Genomic DNA, 18718 nt, shown 5'->3' with positions numbered 1-18718 from the left:
AACCAGTCTTGCTTCGCTCGCGTCTCCCCCATGCTTACGTTTAGCAACTTCCTGTTGTCTCGTCCTGCAGACAAAGTGCTTCATCTGCGGGATCGGGAGCGACTACTTTGACACGACGCCGCACGGCTTTGAGACGCACACTTTAGAGGAGCATAACCTGGCCAACTATATGTCAGTGTCGCTTTTTATCTTTTCCACCAAAATACTTGGACATACAATATGCCTTTACCCTCATGTTCGCCTTGCAGGTTCTTCTTGATGTATCTAATCAACAAGGATGAAACGGAGCACACGGGACAGGTCGGCTCACATCACCATGTCAAAAGTCATTTCCGATGGGAATTTGTTTTTTTGTTTTTTTACCCCGTTTTTTGTCTCTCAGGAGTCATATGTGTGGAAGATGTACCAGGAACGCTGCTGGGACTTCTTCCCGGCCGGAGACTGCTTCCGGAAGCAGTATGAGGATCAGCTGGGATAAAGTTGCCTTGTGTCGATGAGGAGGAAGAAGGAAGAAGGAACTTCATAAGGGAGGAAAGATATCAGTAACTCAATAATGTCATGCTATGCACACGTTGACTGCACTACAGTACACCTGCAGCACACACCTTCCATCAAATGTTAGCATCACGGTAAAGACGCCAGCGGCCTTTTTTAACGGTCATGTCCATAGATTGCCTTGCATATCAGCTGCTTCGAGACGCAACGGTCGCCTCCTTCATTCATCACTCAATGTTGTCCCTAAACGCATCATCTTCTTAAGAGCCTGAAGGTGAGCGTGTGGACGCTGTGTTTTAGTGCCTATAGCAAAGTCACTGCTTTGGAATATGCTTTATTAACTGTTGTAGGATGTGCGGCCCTGGCAGGACCGCCTCAGAAGCCCCCTCAGCTGTTTTCTTGATAGTTGGGGGGGAGGCGTAGGGCTGGACTTGCCGTGCTAATAAGAGCAGAGTATCATCAAAGCGTGTGATTGGCTGCAGCGTGAGTCAGCTGTACAGACACTTTGCACTCTCAAGTCTTACCATTGCCAGCTTTATTTATTTATTGTTTATACGCAGACGACTGTTTGTGGCCTTCTGGCTCACAGGCTGACTCGGAGAAGAAGCGAATGTAGTTGACTTACCTCCCAAATAAGTGCGAGGGCCTTTTGATGAGAAGACATATTTTACATAAAGATACATCTATTTATTTTTCTTTGGAGGATGTCAACATGTCCCGTGTTGCCCCACTTACTGTCGCTTGTTTTTTTTTTTGTTGTTTTTTTGGGTGGGTCGGGGGTGGGTGTTCGTGGTCCTTTTGATAGACCAGCATCTGTTTGCTTTCTTCACCGTGACGGTGTCAAGGAAGATCAGTTTGAGTGTGTGTTTACTCTCAGGTGTGAAGACGCCGCAGAGCATTCTTAAGCGGCCTTCGAGCGGACTGACTGAACTCTGTTTTCATTCACAATAAACAGGTTCAATCAAGTAGGCGGGGCTCATGTGTACTCATTTTGCATGTTTGTTGGCAGGCTGTTGTCTCTGCCTCCACCTCACACAAACTAGTGTAAAAACACTCAAATCAGTATAGGATGTGGATGTGTAGCCTGCTGCAAATAGATTTGGAGCTACATAAACACATTATAATGCGACCGGAGAAGAAGAAGATGTAGTAGGAAGGGTGAGTGTTGGCAACTTTGCGAGCAATCAGACTAAAATGGAGAGAATCTAAAAAGGGTGAGATGTCTTCTGTGATCAAGGTTTTTCAAAATATATCAATGACTAAATCACCACTCTTGTGTGGTTGACTACAGCCTTTATTAGTCATAAATAAAAATGTCTAAATCAAAGTAAAATACATATGTAAGGCATGAATAAGATGCATTCAAAGAAATAGTGATGATACATAATGTTGGTCAGACAATATCCACAACAGGAAGTACTGTGCAGAAACCGGAAGGAACAAGAAACTCTTCCAGTGTTAACATGTGGGTGTTTTTTATGTCTTATTTACATCTTATTTTGTCTACTATATTGGGTAATGACCATTCCAGGGTGTACCCTGCCTCTCGCCCAAAGACAGCTGGGATAGGTTCCAGCACGCCCACGACCCTCGTGAGGACAAGTGGTAGAAAATGAATGAATGAATATTGTGTAATAGGGGTGTACAGGTGACTATAGGGGTGCTATTTCATGTCGAGAGGGCTCTAATAATTTTAAAATGGTATTTAAGAAGGTAAACAGGTTTTCCAACTACAAAAGTATTCCATTCACTAATAAGAAATCCAACTTCAACTAGCGTGTTTGTCCTGTAAGGCTGCTAAATAACCCACCACAGGGCCAAAGAAATTTGCTAAAGACGATGAGAAACACTATTGAATCCAATGTCGGGAAGTCTGCATCAACAGGGAGTTCCTCATATTCCGCATATTTCACATTTACATTAACAACAAAAAGAAGCTGTGATAGAAGATGGTGCATTTGTTGTTTGATTACAGCTGCATCATGGTCAGTTATGCAAATGAGATGATGACATCATTCCGCCACCCAACCCCACCACAGCCACTCCTGTGGGCGACACTGATGGGGTGTTTGAACGTGAACGTGTGGCAGTGCGCTACATATGCTCCACGCGTCTTTGTTCCTGCCGATCTTTATCTAAATCAAAATGGTGGGAAACGCCCACAAGTCCGCATACTCGCTCGGATGATAAGCGTCTTTATGTTTCTGTTTGTCTTGGGTGGACTAGATCGTTCTTTCCACCACTAAAATAGGCTTCATGGTGGGGTTGGAATGAGAACATTGTATCCTGCCACTCCTCTTTATGAGGTTAAAGGTTAATTTGCCTCTAAAGTAAATATGGCGGTGCTCAGTACCTCACCCTGGGTGCACGTATAAAAGGTCCTGCAGAACCTCCTGGTCCCGCCTGCTAGTGCGCCTCACCGACCACCGCCATGACCTTTGTCGCTCCACCTGGTTACCAGCCTGTCTACGGCCCTGTGAGTACCGCTCTGACTTTTGGCGTTCTTGTTTTTATTTCTATTCGTTTCTAATGCTCTTGTATTAATCACATTGCACCCTGCTGAGCATTTGTGTTCGTTCCTGAACCCTGTGCAGACCATCCCCTATTTGGGACCCATTTATGGGGGTCTGAGGGAGGGAGCGTCCATCTACATCCAGGGATCTGTTCCTGACCACATCACCAGGTGAACCCGGCAAGCATCCTGTGATGTCCTCACAACACGTGTGTCTATGCTGCTAGACAGACAGCGAACCAATGAAGAAAACTTGCTTTTCTTGCTTTATGAAGCTTCCTTGTAAAAAAAAATAAATGGAAAAATAACTGAAACATACAGAAAAAATAAAATAAAATTCCAATACTGTGCATGTTGCAGGCTAAACACATATCAGCTAACAGTTAGCTAACACACGTACACCAACTGTAAATACAAACTAGCAGTAGCATGAAGTTAGCAAACTTGACAAAACAAGTACAACTTTTGAAATAGAAAATGCGTCTATGTAAGTGCTTTATACACCAATATACTTACAAAGATGATAATTTCCCAAGAAACAAGCGTTTAGAGCAACTTTCAGCGTGTTTATGAGGTTTTCCCGTTTCATTTCTGCCGTGAGGCCAGCCTGCTTTTCACCCAGAGAAAACGACAAAGCTTGTCTATACCGAAGAGCACTCACTCTCTAGTGGCCCCAAAAAGATGTCTCACTCTCTAAACTTTTTAACCTTAGCCTTTTTAACAATATTAATTAGAACTTTTAGCTATTTATTACTTTCATTTTAACTAATTTATGAAACATATGAATTATTAATGTCTTCAACCCAAAGACATGACACATTCCATGTTTCCATCAGATTCCACAAGGAATGCAAGCCATTGTGTGCTCACGCTGGGTGCAGCAGCTTTCATTGGAAAAAAAAAATCTTTCATCATGCATCCCTCCCTTCTCAAAGTCCATCTCCTTCAACCCGAGACACACCTCCATATTTGCTGACATGCACGCTCCCCCTCAGGTTCTTCATCAACCTGCTGTGCGGACAGTCTGATTCCAGCGACATCGCCCTCCACTTCAACCCCCGTTTCGACGGCAGGGACAGGGTGGTCTTCAACACTCGCCAGAATGCGGCCTGGGATCCGGAGGAGAAAGTCCACCACATGCCCTTCAGCAAGGGCAAGGCCTTTGAAATGGTCATCGTGTGCTCCTCGCAGGGCTACCAGGTCTGTCGGCGCAACAGCCCCGTTGTTCAGTAGCACGCCGCGTCACTTTGCTCGTTGTTGTCTTGTAGTGTAAGGTCAACGGGAAAGACTTCCACACCTTCAACCACCGTCTACCTTTGGCCAGAGTGTGTGGCTTGCAGATTGGAGGAGACGTTTCCGTACAGACCATCAACGTCATCGGGGTGAGACCATTTTAGCTTTACACTTTGCTGGAGGGAAAATTCACTCAAAAAACAACTAAAACCAAATAAAACAGGAGTGTCCAAACTGTGGCCTGGGGGCTCGTTTATTATTGGCTTGTGGAACATGGTGGAATTAAAATAAAAAATAAAAAATCTCTGCAAAAATAGGAAAAAAGAGCAAAACAACCAATTCTGTATTTACATATAAAAACCAGTACAATTAACACATTGATATTAATATATAATTAACGACATAGTAGTCAAAATATAGAGAATTATTGAATTCATATTAATAATAATTCATTTTAAAATATGTGCCACATCCTTTGATTCCTCAGCAAGAGGTGGAAAATGTTTGGACACTACTGAAATAGAATGTTTGGATTCTTGTCCCTGGCCATGTGACACATTTGTTGCTAGGCAGAATGTCCCTCGTCAACAAGGGGCAGACAGCTCCTGTGTGCCATGCCACAGAGAAAGGACAGGGAGAGTTGGCAGGAACAGGAAGGCCGTTTTTCAATGAACGGGGCCGCTTTCTGGGAAAGGGTTATTCAGGTTTTTGTTGGGCAGTTGAAGCGGCCCATAAACCTAACTTTTTTTTAGGGCGGAGGCATGGGCGGAGGCATGGGCGGAGGCATGGGCGGAGGCATGGGCGGAGGCATGGGCGTAAGTAGATCATTTCCAGCATCAAACCATTCATACAGTATTCTGCCAAAATTGTGAGGCATGTTCCCTTCCCAGCAGGGATGCTACCCAGGAGGAGGCTCGGGGGTACGTTACCTTTGTTTGCCATCTTTGTCTTTCACTTCAACACAGCTGGAAGATGTCTTAACGTCTTTTCCCACATGCAGCATGGAGGATACCCGACAGACTGTGGAGGGGTAAGGCTTCAATAAAATTCACTCAGTTAAATCAGTGACAAAGTCTTCATTGGTCATGCGTCATTTCCTTTGCAGCATGGGGCATATCCAGGAAGCATGGGAGGAGGCATGGGAGGAGGCATGGGAGGTGGCATGGGAGGAGGAATGGGAGGTGGCATGGGGGTAAGCAACTTCCTTAACATTAAGCATGTCATGTAAATGACACTACTTTACACACAAAGTCTTTTTTGGGGTTTTTGTTTCTGTCAGGGAGGATTCCCGGGATCAAACCTGCCGGTAAGAAGACAAAAGTACCGATCACTCACGTCTCACCATGTCCTCTTTGCTCATGCTTCATGTCTCTTTGTGTTTTTATTGCAGAGTATGGGAGGACAGCCTGTCTATAACCCTGTAAGTATGGACAAAAGATGCTCAGTATTGGCTTTCTAACCGGCAGCCGAAATTGTTGAAAAATCGATACATATATGATTCTCATTTTTATTCGACATCACTAGACAAAAACATGTGGACTATCTATTCAGTCTCATTTCCGGAAGTGCCGTCATCGGGTTAACACCTCTCAGCTTTCATTAAAATAGTAGTCATGCCAAAATGTTGTGTTGCTGCTGGATGTTCATACAAGTTTTTCTTTTCTAAAAGAGGAAGGTTTAAGACAAAAAAAATGGGCAAAGCAAGTGCATGGATGCCCACCTTGGCTTCGTATCTTTGCAGTGCTCATGAAGGAACACCTTTACATTTGGCTTAAGGATGCTATTCTGCCGATACACAATCTCACTCATTATAGCCAGTGCCATCAACTATAAATGTCATTTTTTAAATTTACCGCTTTTAAAAATTCAACAATGTACAACAAAATTACAAACAATATTTAGCATGTCTAAGCAAAGTTGATGAATTATGTCAGGGACTATCTGAAAATGAAAAGTTGTGACGCTGTTATCTTGCAGCCCATCCCTTACTCCAGCATGATCCCAGGAGGAATGTTCTCCAAGAGGACCATCATCATCAGAGGCATGGTGCCCTACCAAGCTAACAGGTTTTTGAGCTTTTGGTGACTTCTCCCTCTTCATGGGTTTTTGGATCTTGCTACCAGAAAAGAATCTTCCCCCAAAATTGATTCAGTAACTTATTAAGGACTCATTTCTGTTCACATCCTTTCCAGGATCAGCATCAACTTTGTGGCCAGCCGCTCCCGCGACATCGCCTTCCACATGAACCCCCGCGTGAGGGACGGTGTGGTGGTGAGGAACAGCATGATCGGCGGCCGCTGGGGCCAAGAGGAGCGCCAGCTCAGCGTCAGCCCCTTCAAGGAGGGACAGTACTTTGACGTGAGTGCTGGCTTTTTCCCCACCGCCGTCCCCGGCTTACCTACGGTCGTCATGCATTCTTTCCTTCCTGCCTGTCCTCTCTCCAGATGTCCATCCGCTGCGGGAGCGACCGCTTCAAGGTCTTTGTCAACGGGCAGCCGCTGTTCGATTTCACGCACCGCGTGCAGGCCGTTAATGAAATCGACATGCTGGAGGTGGACGGCGACGTGCAGATCTCTTACATCCACTTTTGAAGCGACCGGTTTGCATGCATCACACCTCGACACACACACACACACACAGTCTCCATGGAAACACCATTTTTTGTACAAAATGCAGGAGATAACTTTATAAAACCATAAAAGTGACACAATAAAGGTGGTTTGTTCAGTCAGCACATGGACGGGGGGGGGGGCATTGTATGAGCTCTGAAGGCACGTTCATCACAGCATCTACATTCAACATGGACGGCTAGCTAAGTATGCAAAGTACAGTAATCCCTCAATTATCGTAACTGGTTCCAGACACGGCTGCAATAAGTGAATTTAATAATATTCTCATCGTTAGAGCATCAACATGAAATAGCACCCCTATAGTCACCTACACACTCCTACTACCCAGTATTGTATAGTATATAAGTGACATAAATTCATTGAGTTTTATCTTGGTGTGGATTAGCGTTCGGGATTATTGTGCCTGTTGAGAAATATTTCAAACTTGCATTAAAAGCCAATCTGGTTCTTGTGTGTTTTACTTAATACAGTAACATTACTGACACCTAGTGACCAGTGTAGAATACTACATATCACAACGTCTTTGAATGCGCCTTCTGAATGCCTTATATTTGTATTTGACTTCATTTAGTCATTTTTATGCTTCACTTACAACAAAGAAAATACATAAAATTAGCTTAAATATGCATTTTTTAAAAAACATATTACACTACAAAACAGCATGAGCGCAAAGTGCTGAGGGATTACTGTACCACTTTACAATTCACGGCGTACCTTCTTTAAACACTTTTTGTCCTAATTCCATCAATCCAATAAGAAAAGGTGGCCCATATATACAGTACCAAGTATAAAATATATACAGTACCGAGTATAAAATAAGTGCCTTTAAGATGCCAGCTGCTGCTGTTTTGTAACAGACGAGTGTTGAGAGCAAAAAGCGCTCATCACATGGAAAAGTGGGGAAAAAAACAAAGCATACACATAGACACAAAACCTTGACGTGAAAAATACACTAGTGCAAAAGTTGGTAAGGTAGAAAAATCAGCGTAGAAAATAAAAGTCACTGTGCTTCTTGGGAGTATTTGGACCGTCTGGACTGTTTGGTACCGTCAGCGGAGACAGCCATGAGACCCGGCGACAGAGTTTTCCTGTTTTGTCCTTTTAGCTAAACGGCAGGAATGTTCATCATCAGTGATGGTGTCAAACAACGACGCCGCCTCCAGAAGGTGCTGAACTTTTAACAGTCATGTGACAACACTTTTAGGAGAAAAAAAGACATGGAATGTGTGTGTGTGTGCAAAAAAAGATTTCATGCAGTCTTATAGCCTCTTTTCCCACAAAAATATAAGAGGCTTTCCACTTCATTACTGCCAAGGAACCTTCCGGGTCTCCTCCCGCTGCTCCAGAAGCTCGGTGGTGGGCGTGGGCGCGGGGGTAAGGTTGGGGGTGGAATGTCGGGATGGGTGCAGGGGCAGCGTGGCTGCGGAGGACGACACGGGCATGTCCAGACTCTCCAGGGAGTCTCCGAGGGCTCGGCTGCTTTCGTGCTGGGGACACAGGACATAGCGGTTGGGGCGGTGCACCTCCGCCGTGGTCACCTCCAAGCCCTTCAGGCACAGAGGGGCGGACCCCCCTGTGGGGTCGCAGCCGCCTACGGCACCCAGCTCCATAGAGGATTCGTCCATGTTCACGTACAGGATCTCTTCCGGGTCCTGGGGGTCCGGCAGGTCCTCGAGGGTCTTTTCCAGCTCGCAACACAGTGACTCAAAGGACGGGCGATCTTTTGGACTCAGCAGCCAGCAGGTGAACATCAGAGCGTATCTGAGGAGAAGACATCTTTACTTTAATGCGTCACTGATCACTTCCAGGGTCATGAGGGTCATGATGGCTGCAGCTTGATTTTAATTGACATTTTTATTTCCAAGCTGCACGGTGTTCGAGTGGTTAACACACAGGCCACAAAGCTATGACACCTGAGTTCGATTCCACCCTCGGGCATCACTGTGCGGAATTTGCATGTTCTCCCCGGGGGAGAAAAACTCCCAAAAAATTCAAAAAACATGCTAGGTTAATTGGCGACTCCAAATTGTCCATAGGTATGAATGTGAGTGTGAATGGTTGTTTGTCTATATGTGCCCTGCGATTGGCTGGCCCCACCTCTCGCCCGAACACAGCCGGGATAGGCTCCAGCACCCCGCGACCCTCGTGAGGATAAGCGGTAGAAAATTAATTTAATTAATAATTTCCTACTCTTGAAGCATAAAACATGAAATAAACTCACATGCTATCCAGACAGTCTGGAGGCTGCTTGAGACGATTCCCCTGACGCAGATAATCGTAGATCTCGCTGTTTTCCACGCCGGGATACGGCGTCTGACCCCTGGTGGCGATCTCCCACATGGTGACGCCAAACGACCACTAAGTCAGAAAGAAGAAGACGGGTGTTTGAAAGTCGCGTGAGAAGATGGCCGCACGTGCTGCAGAGAGCTAAACGGACCACGTCGCTCTTGGTGGTGTAGACTCTGTCCGCCAAGCTTTCGATGGCGATCCACTTGACGGGCATCTTGGAGATCCGCCCCTGCCGGTAGTAGTCGCCGTTGTAGATCTTCTTGGAGAGGCCGAAGTCGGCCACGCACACGTTCATGTTCTCGTTCAGCCTGGAATACACATCACACCACATCAGCATTTTATCACTATTTACGAGCGGGGTTATTTCTGGGGTATCCAGTGTAGTGTACTGCACTGTAGTTTAATGTACTGTACTGTAATATTGTGTAGTGTAGTGTTCCACCAAATCCAGTGTCCAAACAATGCTCCCTATGTGTTTTTTTTACTGCCGCACTAACGTGAAGGCACCGTGCACAACGTGGCGTGATGCTATTTGCAACTGGGGGGGATAACGGTTCCCAGCTGCAACTCGGTTCCCATCGTTCATGTTAATGAGCCGTTCAAAAGAACCGGTTCGTTCATGAACGTCACAACAATACATGTCACTTTCTGTCCGCCATTGATTCTGCTCCCCTCCAAGGTAAACAGTCCTACATGTCTTACTTTCTGTGATTGTGTCGAATGTAAAGGTGACTATGGGACCATATCACTTCCTGTCCGCCATTGATTCTGCTCCCCTCCAAGGTAAACAGTCCTACATGTCTTACTTTCTGTGATTGTGTCGAATGTAAAGGTGACTATGGGACCATATCACTTCCTGTCCGCCATTGATTCTGCTCCCCTCCAAGGTAAACAGTCCTACTGTTTTATTTTCTCCGATTGTGTCTACTATACTGGGTAATACGAATGTAAACGTGACTACGGGGTGTTATTTCATATCTAGCTGGCTCTAATAATGCTTTAAAAACAATTTAGAAGGTCGTAAACAGGGTTTTTATATTATCTACATATTGTATGAAAACATTACATTTATAAAGGAGCGTTTTCGCACTGATATCAAATTAATGGCAGCAGACGAGGGATTATATAAAATGACGTATGAAAGGGATAAATAAATTAATGTTAGCTAGTAGTAGCAGATACAGAGTCACCGGTCTCCATTTTGAGAGCATGCTAACAGACGGTTAGCAGACACATTTTGTAATAAATATATAATACGATCACAATGTAGTTTAGACACAAACCCCAAAACTACGCTAATAAGGGCGCAGGGTATTGCATACAAACATGACACACATGGAAACAGGAAGTGGAGGTAGCGTACATGCAGTTGCGTGCGGCCAGATCCCTGTGGATGAAGTTCTTGCTGCTGAGGTACTCCATCCCGCGGGCGATGTCCGTCATGAACTTCACCAACATCTGAGCGGGGAGGTACTGCGGAAAAAAACATGAGATTTCATTCCTCCCGTGTCCAGCAGAGGGCGGCAGTGTAAGTCGGTGAAGGTTCAATGGGAGGAGAGTCCTCCCTTGAAAGTTTGCGCAATGTGCAAAAATATTTGGCCATTTTCTTGGAATCTTGCATGGATGATGAACCCCTCTTTGGCCGCGCCTCCTACTCACTGCGCCTCGACGCTCCAACAGAAACACTTAAGGCATGACTCATGAAGAAGAGCTCCATGACGGACAGAGTGTCGGGTGTGGACACATGTGGAACACTTCGCCACTCACCACGGGACAGTCTCCCAGCCGCGAGTAGAGAAGGTAGCTGTGCAGGTCGCCGTGCTTCATGTAGGGCAGGATGACCACGGGGGAGGGGTAGCCTTCGCTCTCCACAGTCTGCAGACACACACCTGAGGAAACACCTTGCATTACTAAACAAACTTGATAAACATAAATCTCCATTTTGATCTCTGGTGAAGCATCTGGTGTTGCATCTTCAGTGTCTCACCCAGAAGCCTCATGACATTGGAGTGGTCAAAGTCCTTCATGCAGATGGCCTCGCGCAGGAAGTCCTCCATCTCTGTGCGCGTGCAGATGGCGACTGGAAGGAGGAGAGAAGGCACGTTTTTGATTTGGGATTCAAACCAAGTCAGGACCGACTTACTCACTCTTCATGGTCTTGACGGCCACTCGGAGAACAGAGTCTTCTTGGGTCAGCAGACCTTCCATCACCGAGCCAAACTCTCCTGCGGGAGACAAGCACACAGTCACCGCTAGTTGGCGGAATATCATACAGTGCAAGAATATTTTCAATATTGGTAATCATAAAGCTGCCTGCTACATGTTGTTTTGATTTATACTATTTATTATATTGCCAAGTTATATCAATGTTATGCTATGCCAGTCTGGCTTCAGCCCTTGGAAGTCTACCGTGTCCCTGTGTCGTTCGCCTTAACTCATTTACCTTCTCCCAGCGTCTTTCCCAGCGTCAGCTTGTGTCTGTCCACCATCACGTCCTGCAGCTTCTGCTTCAGCTCATCGCTGATGCCCAGATTGTTCACTGCACAGCGAATGCAACAGAAATCAATGCAGTGACACTTTACATTCCCTTTACACACAACATGTGGACTTCCTGTTCTCCCTGGGGGGGCCCCTGCGTGTGCGACCGACAACTCGCCAACATTCCAGACGGCAGATGTGCTATCAATCTTCGCTGGAAGCGGAATGTGCTCGCTGTGTGCAGCAGTAGGCAAGTGCTAGCGTGACCTGCTATTAGTGCTCAGCGAGGGCAGACACTAAATTAGATGCTGACAACTCTTCTACTTTAACATAAATCCTTAAATGTGTCCCGTCTTTGGTTCCCTGCATTCCTCCTCAGCCCGGAATTCTTCTGCTTTCTAGCAAGCTGGGACTTGCACAGGAGGTTTTCCCAAACACTGAGAGCCATACGTGTGTGTTTGTGTGTTTACAGTTGGGAATCGCTGTCTGGAATCACTGAGACTCAAGAAAGGCGCATGGACCTTGATGGCATCACACTTGATAAAGCCATCAAAGGTTTGAGTTCACGCATCCATTTGCTTCCCAGCAGTTTGTAGTTTGTCGTGTAAGCGAGTCAGGGTATCATTGTCATCATACGCACCAAGCTCGATCAAAGTCTGACCTTGTACAGATGCCTTTTTGGAATTTTGGTGTGGCTTAGCCATACATCCATCTTAGTCTGCTTATCCGAGATAAGGTCATGGGGGCAGGGAATCTCAGACTTCCCTCTCCTCGGCGACATCATCTAGCCCCACCCAGCTGATCCTGAGGTGTTCCAAGGCCAGTTGGGAGACATAGTCTCTCCTACCTTGTTCTGGGTTTTCCTGGTCGGATGTGCCCTAACACCTCCTTAGCGAGGTGACCGGAAGGCATCCTGACCAGATGCCCGAGCCACCTCATGGCTCCTCTCAATGCGAAGGAGCTGAGGTTCTACTGGAGTTCCTCCCAGATGACAGTGCCTTACCAGGCACTAACCTTACCAGGTTTTGTGGCGATCGGTGAAACTGGATTATTATTTTAAACATGTTGGGGGGTGCTAGTGTGTCAATTTAGAGTGCTATCCTTTGTGAGATGCCATTTTGAAGGTACAGTTAAGTAGCGTGTTAGCGGAATCAACTCACGTGTAGCCTCAGTGGACCTGCGGCTGTAAGAGCGGCGCGCTCGGTATCGCACCACCAGCTCTCCGCTCTCCATCATGGGCTCAAAAGCATCGCTGCAAACACACCACATATTGTATCAAAAGCTGACATCTCACAGGCGTCCCCGCGCCCTCGGGACTCCACTCACCCGAAGCGTGTCTGCTTCTGCCGCAGCTTAGCCACGTACACAATCATGAGTACGGCCAGGGCCACGGCGCCGGTGGCGGCCATCACCACGTACCACCAGTGCCAGGAGAAAGCCGGTGGCGATGACAGGCCTGCGGGAATAAAATACTCAAAACTCAATGGTGTTGTCACAAATGTAGTTTTTATGACTACAGGGATATGAAATTGTGTTTTCCCCCTTCCTGTTTTTTTTGTCATGTTTGTCACACACATGTGTGTTTCAGATTATCAAACAAATGTAAAAATGCAGTTTAAAAAACATTTTTTAAATTATTATAAAGGGACAAAATAAACTGCATGGCCCTGCTTGAAAAAGGGATTGCCCCGCCCCAAGATCTCATGTCTAAGCTTTGGGACTCTAGCAAACCACAGTGAGAGCCGTTATCCACAAAATGGTGAAAACACAGAACAGTGGTGAACCTTCCCAACCAAAGTGACCCCAAGAGCGTAGCCATGCCTCATCAGAGAGGTCACAAAAGACCCCACAACAACACCCAAAGACATGCAGGCCTCGCTTGCCTCAGTTAATGTCAGTGTTCATGACTCCACCATAAGAAAGACACTGGGCAAAAAATGGCCTGCATGGCAGAGTTCCATGACCAAAACCACTGCTGAACAAAAAGAACATTAAGGCTAGTCTCAATTTTGACAGAAAAGATCTTGACGATCCCCAAGACCTTTGGAAAAATAGCCTGTGGTTTGAGTTGAAATATGGTGGTGGTAGTGTGATGGTCTGGGTCATACATACTTCTGTTGGTCATATATGTATATTTGAATAATGTCATTGTATGTTTTGGGTGTAGAATCTATGTTAATGCTCTGCTTTCCATGATTTTAAAATCCCATGGTCAACTCTGCCTTTTTGTCCGTAACGCAAGTATCTCCGAAATATTTTTCCCAGTGTCTCGTCTTTTGCCAACTAAAGCGTCTTTATCTGTCATTGTGCTGCTTTTGTATCGTCTGCGTGGCTCCGTGAGACTAAGCAAACAGAGATGCAGCGCCAAGCTATAAATATTTATGATGTCCTCATTCACAACCCTTCTTCTGTCTCTTCCCTTTTCTCTCGGAGACACACAGGAAGGAGGAGAAAGAAGGCAGTCACCCTGTGTGGGGCTCACCTCGAAACTCTGAAAAATACAACAACAAAAAAGCAAACAATGGCTTACTGAGTTCCAACCTTGAAGATTTATTTGTACATGTCTCATCTATTTGGCTAGCTCGTACAAAAGATGATGACGTAAACATGTTGTAGGACTGCGACGGCTTTATTTTAGGTAAAGTGCTGATTCAGCATTGGTCAAAAGTACATTTTACTTAGTGTACATGGAGATTATATTCACTAATATTACAGCAAAATATAATATATCACTAATAACACAGCAAAAGTGGCTGTAAAACCACCAATAAGCAGAAAAAATAATCATACAAAAATCGTTTACATTGGTATATTATAATGAAACATGTTTTAAGAAATATTCGCTATTAAATATACTATATTTGGAAATACTATGATAATATAAATAAATATATGTCACATATATGATGTTATACTGTATATTACATATGTTACATGTTAGGATAGTGTTAGGATATGGATACATGTTAGGATACATGTTAGGATAGTATGATATGAATTATGTGTATTTTAATGAATGATTTCATGATTGTGTCATTTGTGTATATATTTTAAGCAAAAATATATAATTATGATGTAATTTAAATAAAAAATAATAAATAAAAAATATATTACACCGATTTATTATTTCTATTAAATACATTTACTTATTCTATTGTTTTTTAAAACTCTACCTAAGGTAATATAGTGAAATATGTTATGATTGTATTTTGTGTATTTCATAACATAATATAATTTTTTTTTCCTTATATTGTCTTTTCCTGGTACTTGATAGTTTCTATTTTTTTATAAACATATATTGTGATATTATACTTACATGTTTTAATTAAATGAAATATTAGCAAGCCAAAATGAATTTTAAATGTAAAATGTATATATATTTTTTAATTACCCAAGTGATTACTTAAATGTGACAACAATGTATATTTTGCATATGAATATTGCATATAGTGAATATAAAATGCATATAAAAACTGCATATTTTATTTACTTCAATAAAAAGGTTGCTGAAATGTATTTGTTCCTCACCAGCAGATATGAACGTCACAGTCTGCAGCGGAGTCCAGGGTCCTTCCCCCGTGTCTGTGTACGCACACACCTGATAGGTGATGTTGCTGAGCGGGACAGACAGGTTGATTGACAGCTGTGTGTCCAGGCCGGCATCCATGACAACCTGTCAGCAGAAGAGGACCAGTCAGCAGGTGAGAGTCAACCACGTCGATGGTGTCTGCATCCTACCGGTTCCTGCATGGTGGGCGTGCTGTAGACCACCAGGTAGCCCTGAAGGTCACCATTCAGCTTCCCTGCAGGTTTCTCCCAGACCAAGTGGACCTTGGTCCCGTTCAGTACCACCGTTACGTTGTCTGGTGGATTATCAGGCACTGAAAAACACACAATGTCACGTTGATTACGAGCCTGTGTGTGGCTGCCATTACCAAGCAGACCTCTGCCAAGGCAAAACCCATCCTACATGTCCATGTCCCCTGGTTTTATGACGCCCAGGTAGGCAGCCCTCCTGTCCTGTAGGTGGCAGTGCTGCACATTATGAAGCCAAACACGCAGAGCGCCTTCTGGATGTGGTGAACTTCCCCACTTAACCCCAATGCCAGTTGACTTTAAAGGGAGTTTTTCCTTGTCTTTGTCACCAAAGTGCTAGCTCGTGTGGGATTTAGTTGGGTTTTTTAACAAATTTATTTTTTTTCCTGGTCTCTCTCACCAAAGTCCTTGCTCATGTGGGGTTCTGTTTTTTTTACTCAATTGACATTTTTCCTTTCCTCTGTCACCAAAAGGTTTGCATGTCTGTGTAATTTGCATTTCCCCTTGCGTCTATCACCAAAGCACTGGCTCACATGGGGTTCAGTTTAACCTTTTTTCCTTGCCTCCACTTTCAAAGTGCTGGCTCATATGGGGTTCAGAAGTGGTGGTTCAAATGGGGTTTAATTGTTTTCCTTGCCTCTGTCATCACTGTGTTTGCTCATTTTGGTAACTAGCTGGGTGTTTTTTCTTGCCTCTGTCACCAAAGTGTTGGCTCATGTGTGTTTCAGTTTGTTTAACTGGAGTTTTTCCTTGCCTTCACCACCAAAGTGTTGGCTCATACGGGGTTCAGTTGCTGGGTTTTTTTTTGCTAGTGTGAGTTTTTCCTTGTCTCTTTCATCAGAGTGCTTGCAAAGTTGGGTAACAATATGGGCGCTTTTCCTTGCCTCTGTTGCCAAAGTGCTTGCTCATGTGTAATTCAGTTTGTTTAACTTGAGTTTTTTCTTACCTCCACAGCCAAATTTGTTGGGTTCAGCTAATGTGAGTTTTTCCTTGCCTCTGTCACCAAAGTGCTTGCTCATTTAGGTAACTAGCTGGGTGTTTTTTCTCGCCTCTGTCACCAAAGTGTTGGCTCATGTGAGTTTCAGTTTATTTCACTTGAGTTTTTCCTTGCCTCCACTGTTAAATGTTCAGTTGGTGTTTTTTTCAAACTCATGCAGGTTTTTCCTTGTCTAAAGTGATTGCCCTTGTAGCTTAAGTGGAGGTTTTCTTTGCTTTTGGGGGAAGTACGGTGGATTGTCTCCAGATTTGGATGTTTTCTTCCCGTTTCACCTTGACAAATGTAGTATTGTATATAAATGTATATATATAAGAAATCATACTATCAAAGAAACTATTTATGGTATAAAAGGCCCTGTTTGGCTGAGGTAGTAGTCTTACAATGCCAACCCGCCCTCATGTTAAGTTCTATTATTTGTGTGTTTGGACTGGGAAGAGTTCTGAGCTGCTTCCTAAGAGTCTTTCTTTATGGCCACAAAGTTCTGAGCTGGATAAGCCGCGACAAATTGTGTGTGTGTGTGTGTGTGTGTGAGACTGAGGCAGTCTGGGAAACGTGGTCCAGGTCATAAGCGTGATGTTATCAGGAAGTGTTTGCCGCTTGATTGTTTCCACATGCACTCGCCTCTCGTCAGCCAAAACGAGTCAAGGACTTCTCCACCTTCAGCCGGCCCCTCCCTCCTTCCCTCCCTCCCTTCCTACTCCTCCTCCTCTCCAGTTTTCTTCTCTTTTCCTCTGGCTGTGGTGAGGAGCCGCTGTCTTTATGTGAGGGACGTTGAAGAGAACAAAGATGTTCTTTGTTGAACGTTACAAGATGGAAATGTGTGTGAAGTTTTTTCCCGTCAGTACTGGTGGAATTGTTTCCAGCGCATATGTGCTCATCTGTTTGTCATCGCACAACAACAACACACACTGTCCAGTTGCGCAAACTGACTACTGTTCAACACACTGGAGACGACTCTCTTGTGTGTGTGTGTGTTTTATTTGTCCGCAAACGCATGGAAAAAGGTCGTGCTGAGGTCAAAAGCGGCCTCACAATGCTGGGAGGCTCCCAAAAATAAACCAAGCGCTCCCACGGTGACTGCAACATACTTGTCATCACAACATTGATGTAACTTGATGGCGTGCCAGGAGGTAACCATGGCAACCAAGTCAACCTGTTGTGTTAGGACGTGACACCTTCCATCCATCCTTGTATGTTTTACATTCTGTTTGAAGGGTAAATATTAACAGTATATTTACAGACAAAAAAGTATTCATGTATTAGAATTGGTTAGGAGAATCAATAATTCTGCCTTTTCTCTTTACATTGCACCTTTTGCTTTGTTTTTCTAATTCTTCCTGATGTTTTTATGTATTTCTAAAAAAGTATAAAACTGTTATATGCATTTAAAGACAATTGTTTATTCATTAGCTATGAGTATCAACATTACAGCTTTTTCTCTTTACCTTACTGCGCCCTTTGCTGTATTTTTTTCTGTTTTTTTGTTTAAAATGAGCTATATGGCAATACAAAACAAGGTGTGGGCTGCATTTTGGACACCCCCGTCTTAAAGGTGTTGTCGTGTGTCCTGAAAGAGTCCGGGGAGGACATAATATTTGAAAAGAATTTCTCTTGAAAACCCAAATTTGCCCCGGACGATGTCGATCATCTTTGCTCAGACGTGTGTCAAATACGCTGGCCAAAAAAAATCTAAAACCAAAAACACACAAAGTAAAAATGCTGCAACCACAAAAACAAATACTGCGTCCGTATTTGGACATGGCTGCGTGTTTGTTGGCCGATGTAGTGAAAAGCGGCAGGGTTTTTTTAGGATGCAGAGGAGTGTAATCCTGTTAGCGTGTAGATAAAGAAGACAAACTAATATTGGACGAGGATTAAGATGGCTGCTTCCACTCCCACTGGATGCCCCCTCCTCCCTCCGTCCTATTCTCTGCTCCTTGGGGTGGGGGCTCCTCTATTGGGATCATAGTACCACCCCCACCACCCCCTCTTCCCTCCACTTGCTTTTCTCTTGGTGGTGTTTTCCCACACTGCCTTGCTACATGAGAGGTGGCGTGAGGTCAAAAAGGAGGGAAATGCAACACGAAGGCAGAAAGACAGAGATTGTTGTTTTGGAAATTCTTCAGCGGTGCTTTTGGTGGCATCGGACCACCGCAAGTCAACTCAACAAGTGGTTAGACCCAAATAGGAGAAGGAGGAAGAGGACACCATTTTGGAACTGTGTCTGGATGACACTTTGAAGTACATTGTTGTTCTATTACAAACACA

At 44.5% G+C, this 18718-nt stretch overlaps 3 protein-coding genes and 1 long non-coding RNA gene across 14 annotated transcripts in view; 3 read left to right on the top strand and 1 right to left on the bottom strand.

Moving 5' to 3' along the window:
• Nucleotides 1-1532, top strand: part of ryr1b (ryanodine receptor 1b (skeletal)) — a 66005-nt gene extending 64473 nt beyond the window's left edge. For all 10 annotated transcript variants that reach the window (XM_058079403.2, XM_078792715.1, XM_078792713.1 and 7 more), the window contains 3 exons: nucleotides 71-171; nucleotides 249-300; nucleotides 383-1532. In XM_058079403.2, coding sequence (XP_057935386.2) covers nucleotides 71-171; nucleotides 249-300; nucleotides 383-478 — 249 coding nt within the window. In that variant the 3' untranslated portion in view covers nucleotides 479-1532. The remainder of the gene's footprint in view (nucleotides 1-70; nucleotides 172-248; nucleotides 301-382) is intronic.
• Nucleotides 1533-2831: 1299 nt separating this feature from the next.
• On the top strand, nucleotides 2832-7783 carry LOC131134314 (galectin-4-like). Its single transcript, XM_078792976.1, has 13 exons — nucleotides 2832-2858; nucleotides 2906-2971; nucleotides 3090-3178; nucleotides 4003-4207; nucleotides 4276-4389; nucleotides 4993-5055; nucleotides 5131-5160; nucleotides 5346-5432; nucleotides 5520-5546; nucleotides 5631-5660; nucleotides 6218-6306; nucleotides 6433-6598; nucleotides 6685-7783. The coding sequence occupies exons 1-13, from the start codon at nucleotides 2832-2834 to the stop codon at nucleotides 6829-6831; spliced, it is 1140 nt and encodes a 379-aa protein (XP_078649102.1). The 3' UTR covers nucleotides 6832-7783.
• Nucleotides 6882-18718, bottom strand: part of axl (AXL receptor tyrosine kinase) — a 25768-nt gene continuing 13931 nt past the window's right edge. Inside the window, exons 8-19 of the mRNA XM_078792710.1 lie at nucleotides 15376-15518; nucleotides 15166-15310; nucleotides 12964-13150; nucleotides 12798-12889; nucleotides 11603-11698; nucleotides 11307-11384; nucleotides 11147-11239; nucleotides 10927-11048; nucleotides 10523-10632; nucleotides 9308-9467; nucleotides 9092-9228; nucleotides 6882-8631 (exon numbers count right to left, since the gene is read on the bottom strand). Of these exons, the coding sequence (XP_078648836.1) occupies nucleotides 8175-8631; nucleotides 9092-9228; nucleotides 9308-9467; nucleotides 10523-10632; nucleotides 10927-11048; nucleotides 11147-11239; nucleotides 11307-11384; nucleotides 11603-11698; nucleotides 12798-12889; nucleotides 12964-13150; nucleotides 15166-15310; nucleotides 15376-15518 (1820 nt within the window). The 3' untranslated portion in view covers nucleotides 6882-8174. The remainder of the gene's footprint in view (nucleotides 8632-9091; nucleotides 9229-9307; nucleotides 9468-10522; nucleotides 10633-10926; nucleotides 11049-11146; nucleotides 11240-11306; nucleotides 11385-11602; nucleotides 11699-12797; nucleotides 12890-12963; nucleotides 13151-15165; nucleotides 15311-15375; nucleotides 15519-18718) is intronic.
• LOC144899643 (uncharacterized) overlaps nucleotides 9821-18718 on the top strand; it is a 20492-nt gene continuing 11594 nt past the window's right edge. Inside the window, exons 1-2 of one of the 2 annotated variants that reach the window (XR_013627954.1) lie at nucleotides 9821-10046; nucleotides 15172-15338. This is a non-coding gene — a long non-coding RNA (uncharacterized LOC144899643). Of the gene's footprint in view, nucleotides 10047-15038; nucleotides 15339-18718 lie in introns of those variants that run through there. The other variant, XR_013627955.1, reaches the window with a different exon arrangement.

Source organism: Doryrhamphus excisus, linkage group LG8 (assembly GCF_037039965.1).
Source record: "Doryrhamphus excisus strain RoL-2023G ecotype Guam linkage group LG8, RoL_Dexc_Guam_v1.1, whole genome shotgun sequence".
NCBI classification, from domain to species: Eukaryota; Metazoa; Chordata; class Actinopteri; order Syngnathiformes; family Syngnathidae; genus Doryrhamphus; species Doryrhamphus excisus.
The sequence above is the reverse complement of the archived record's forward strand: the minus strand, read 5'-3'. Positions and strand labels throughout refer to the sequence as shown.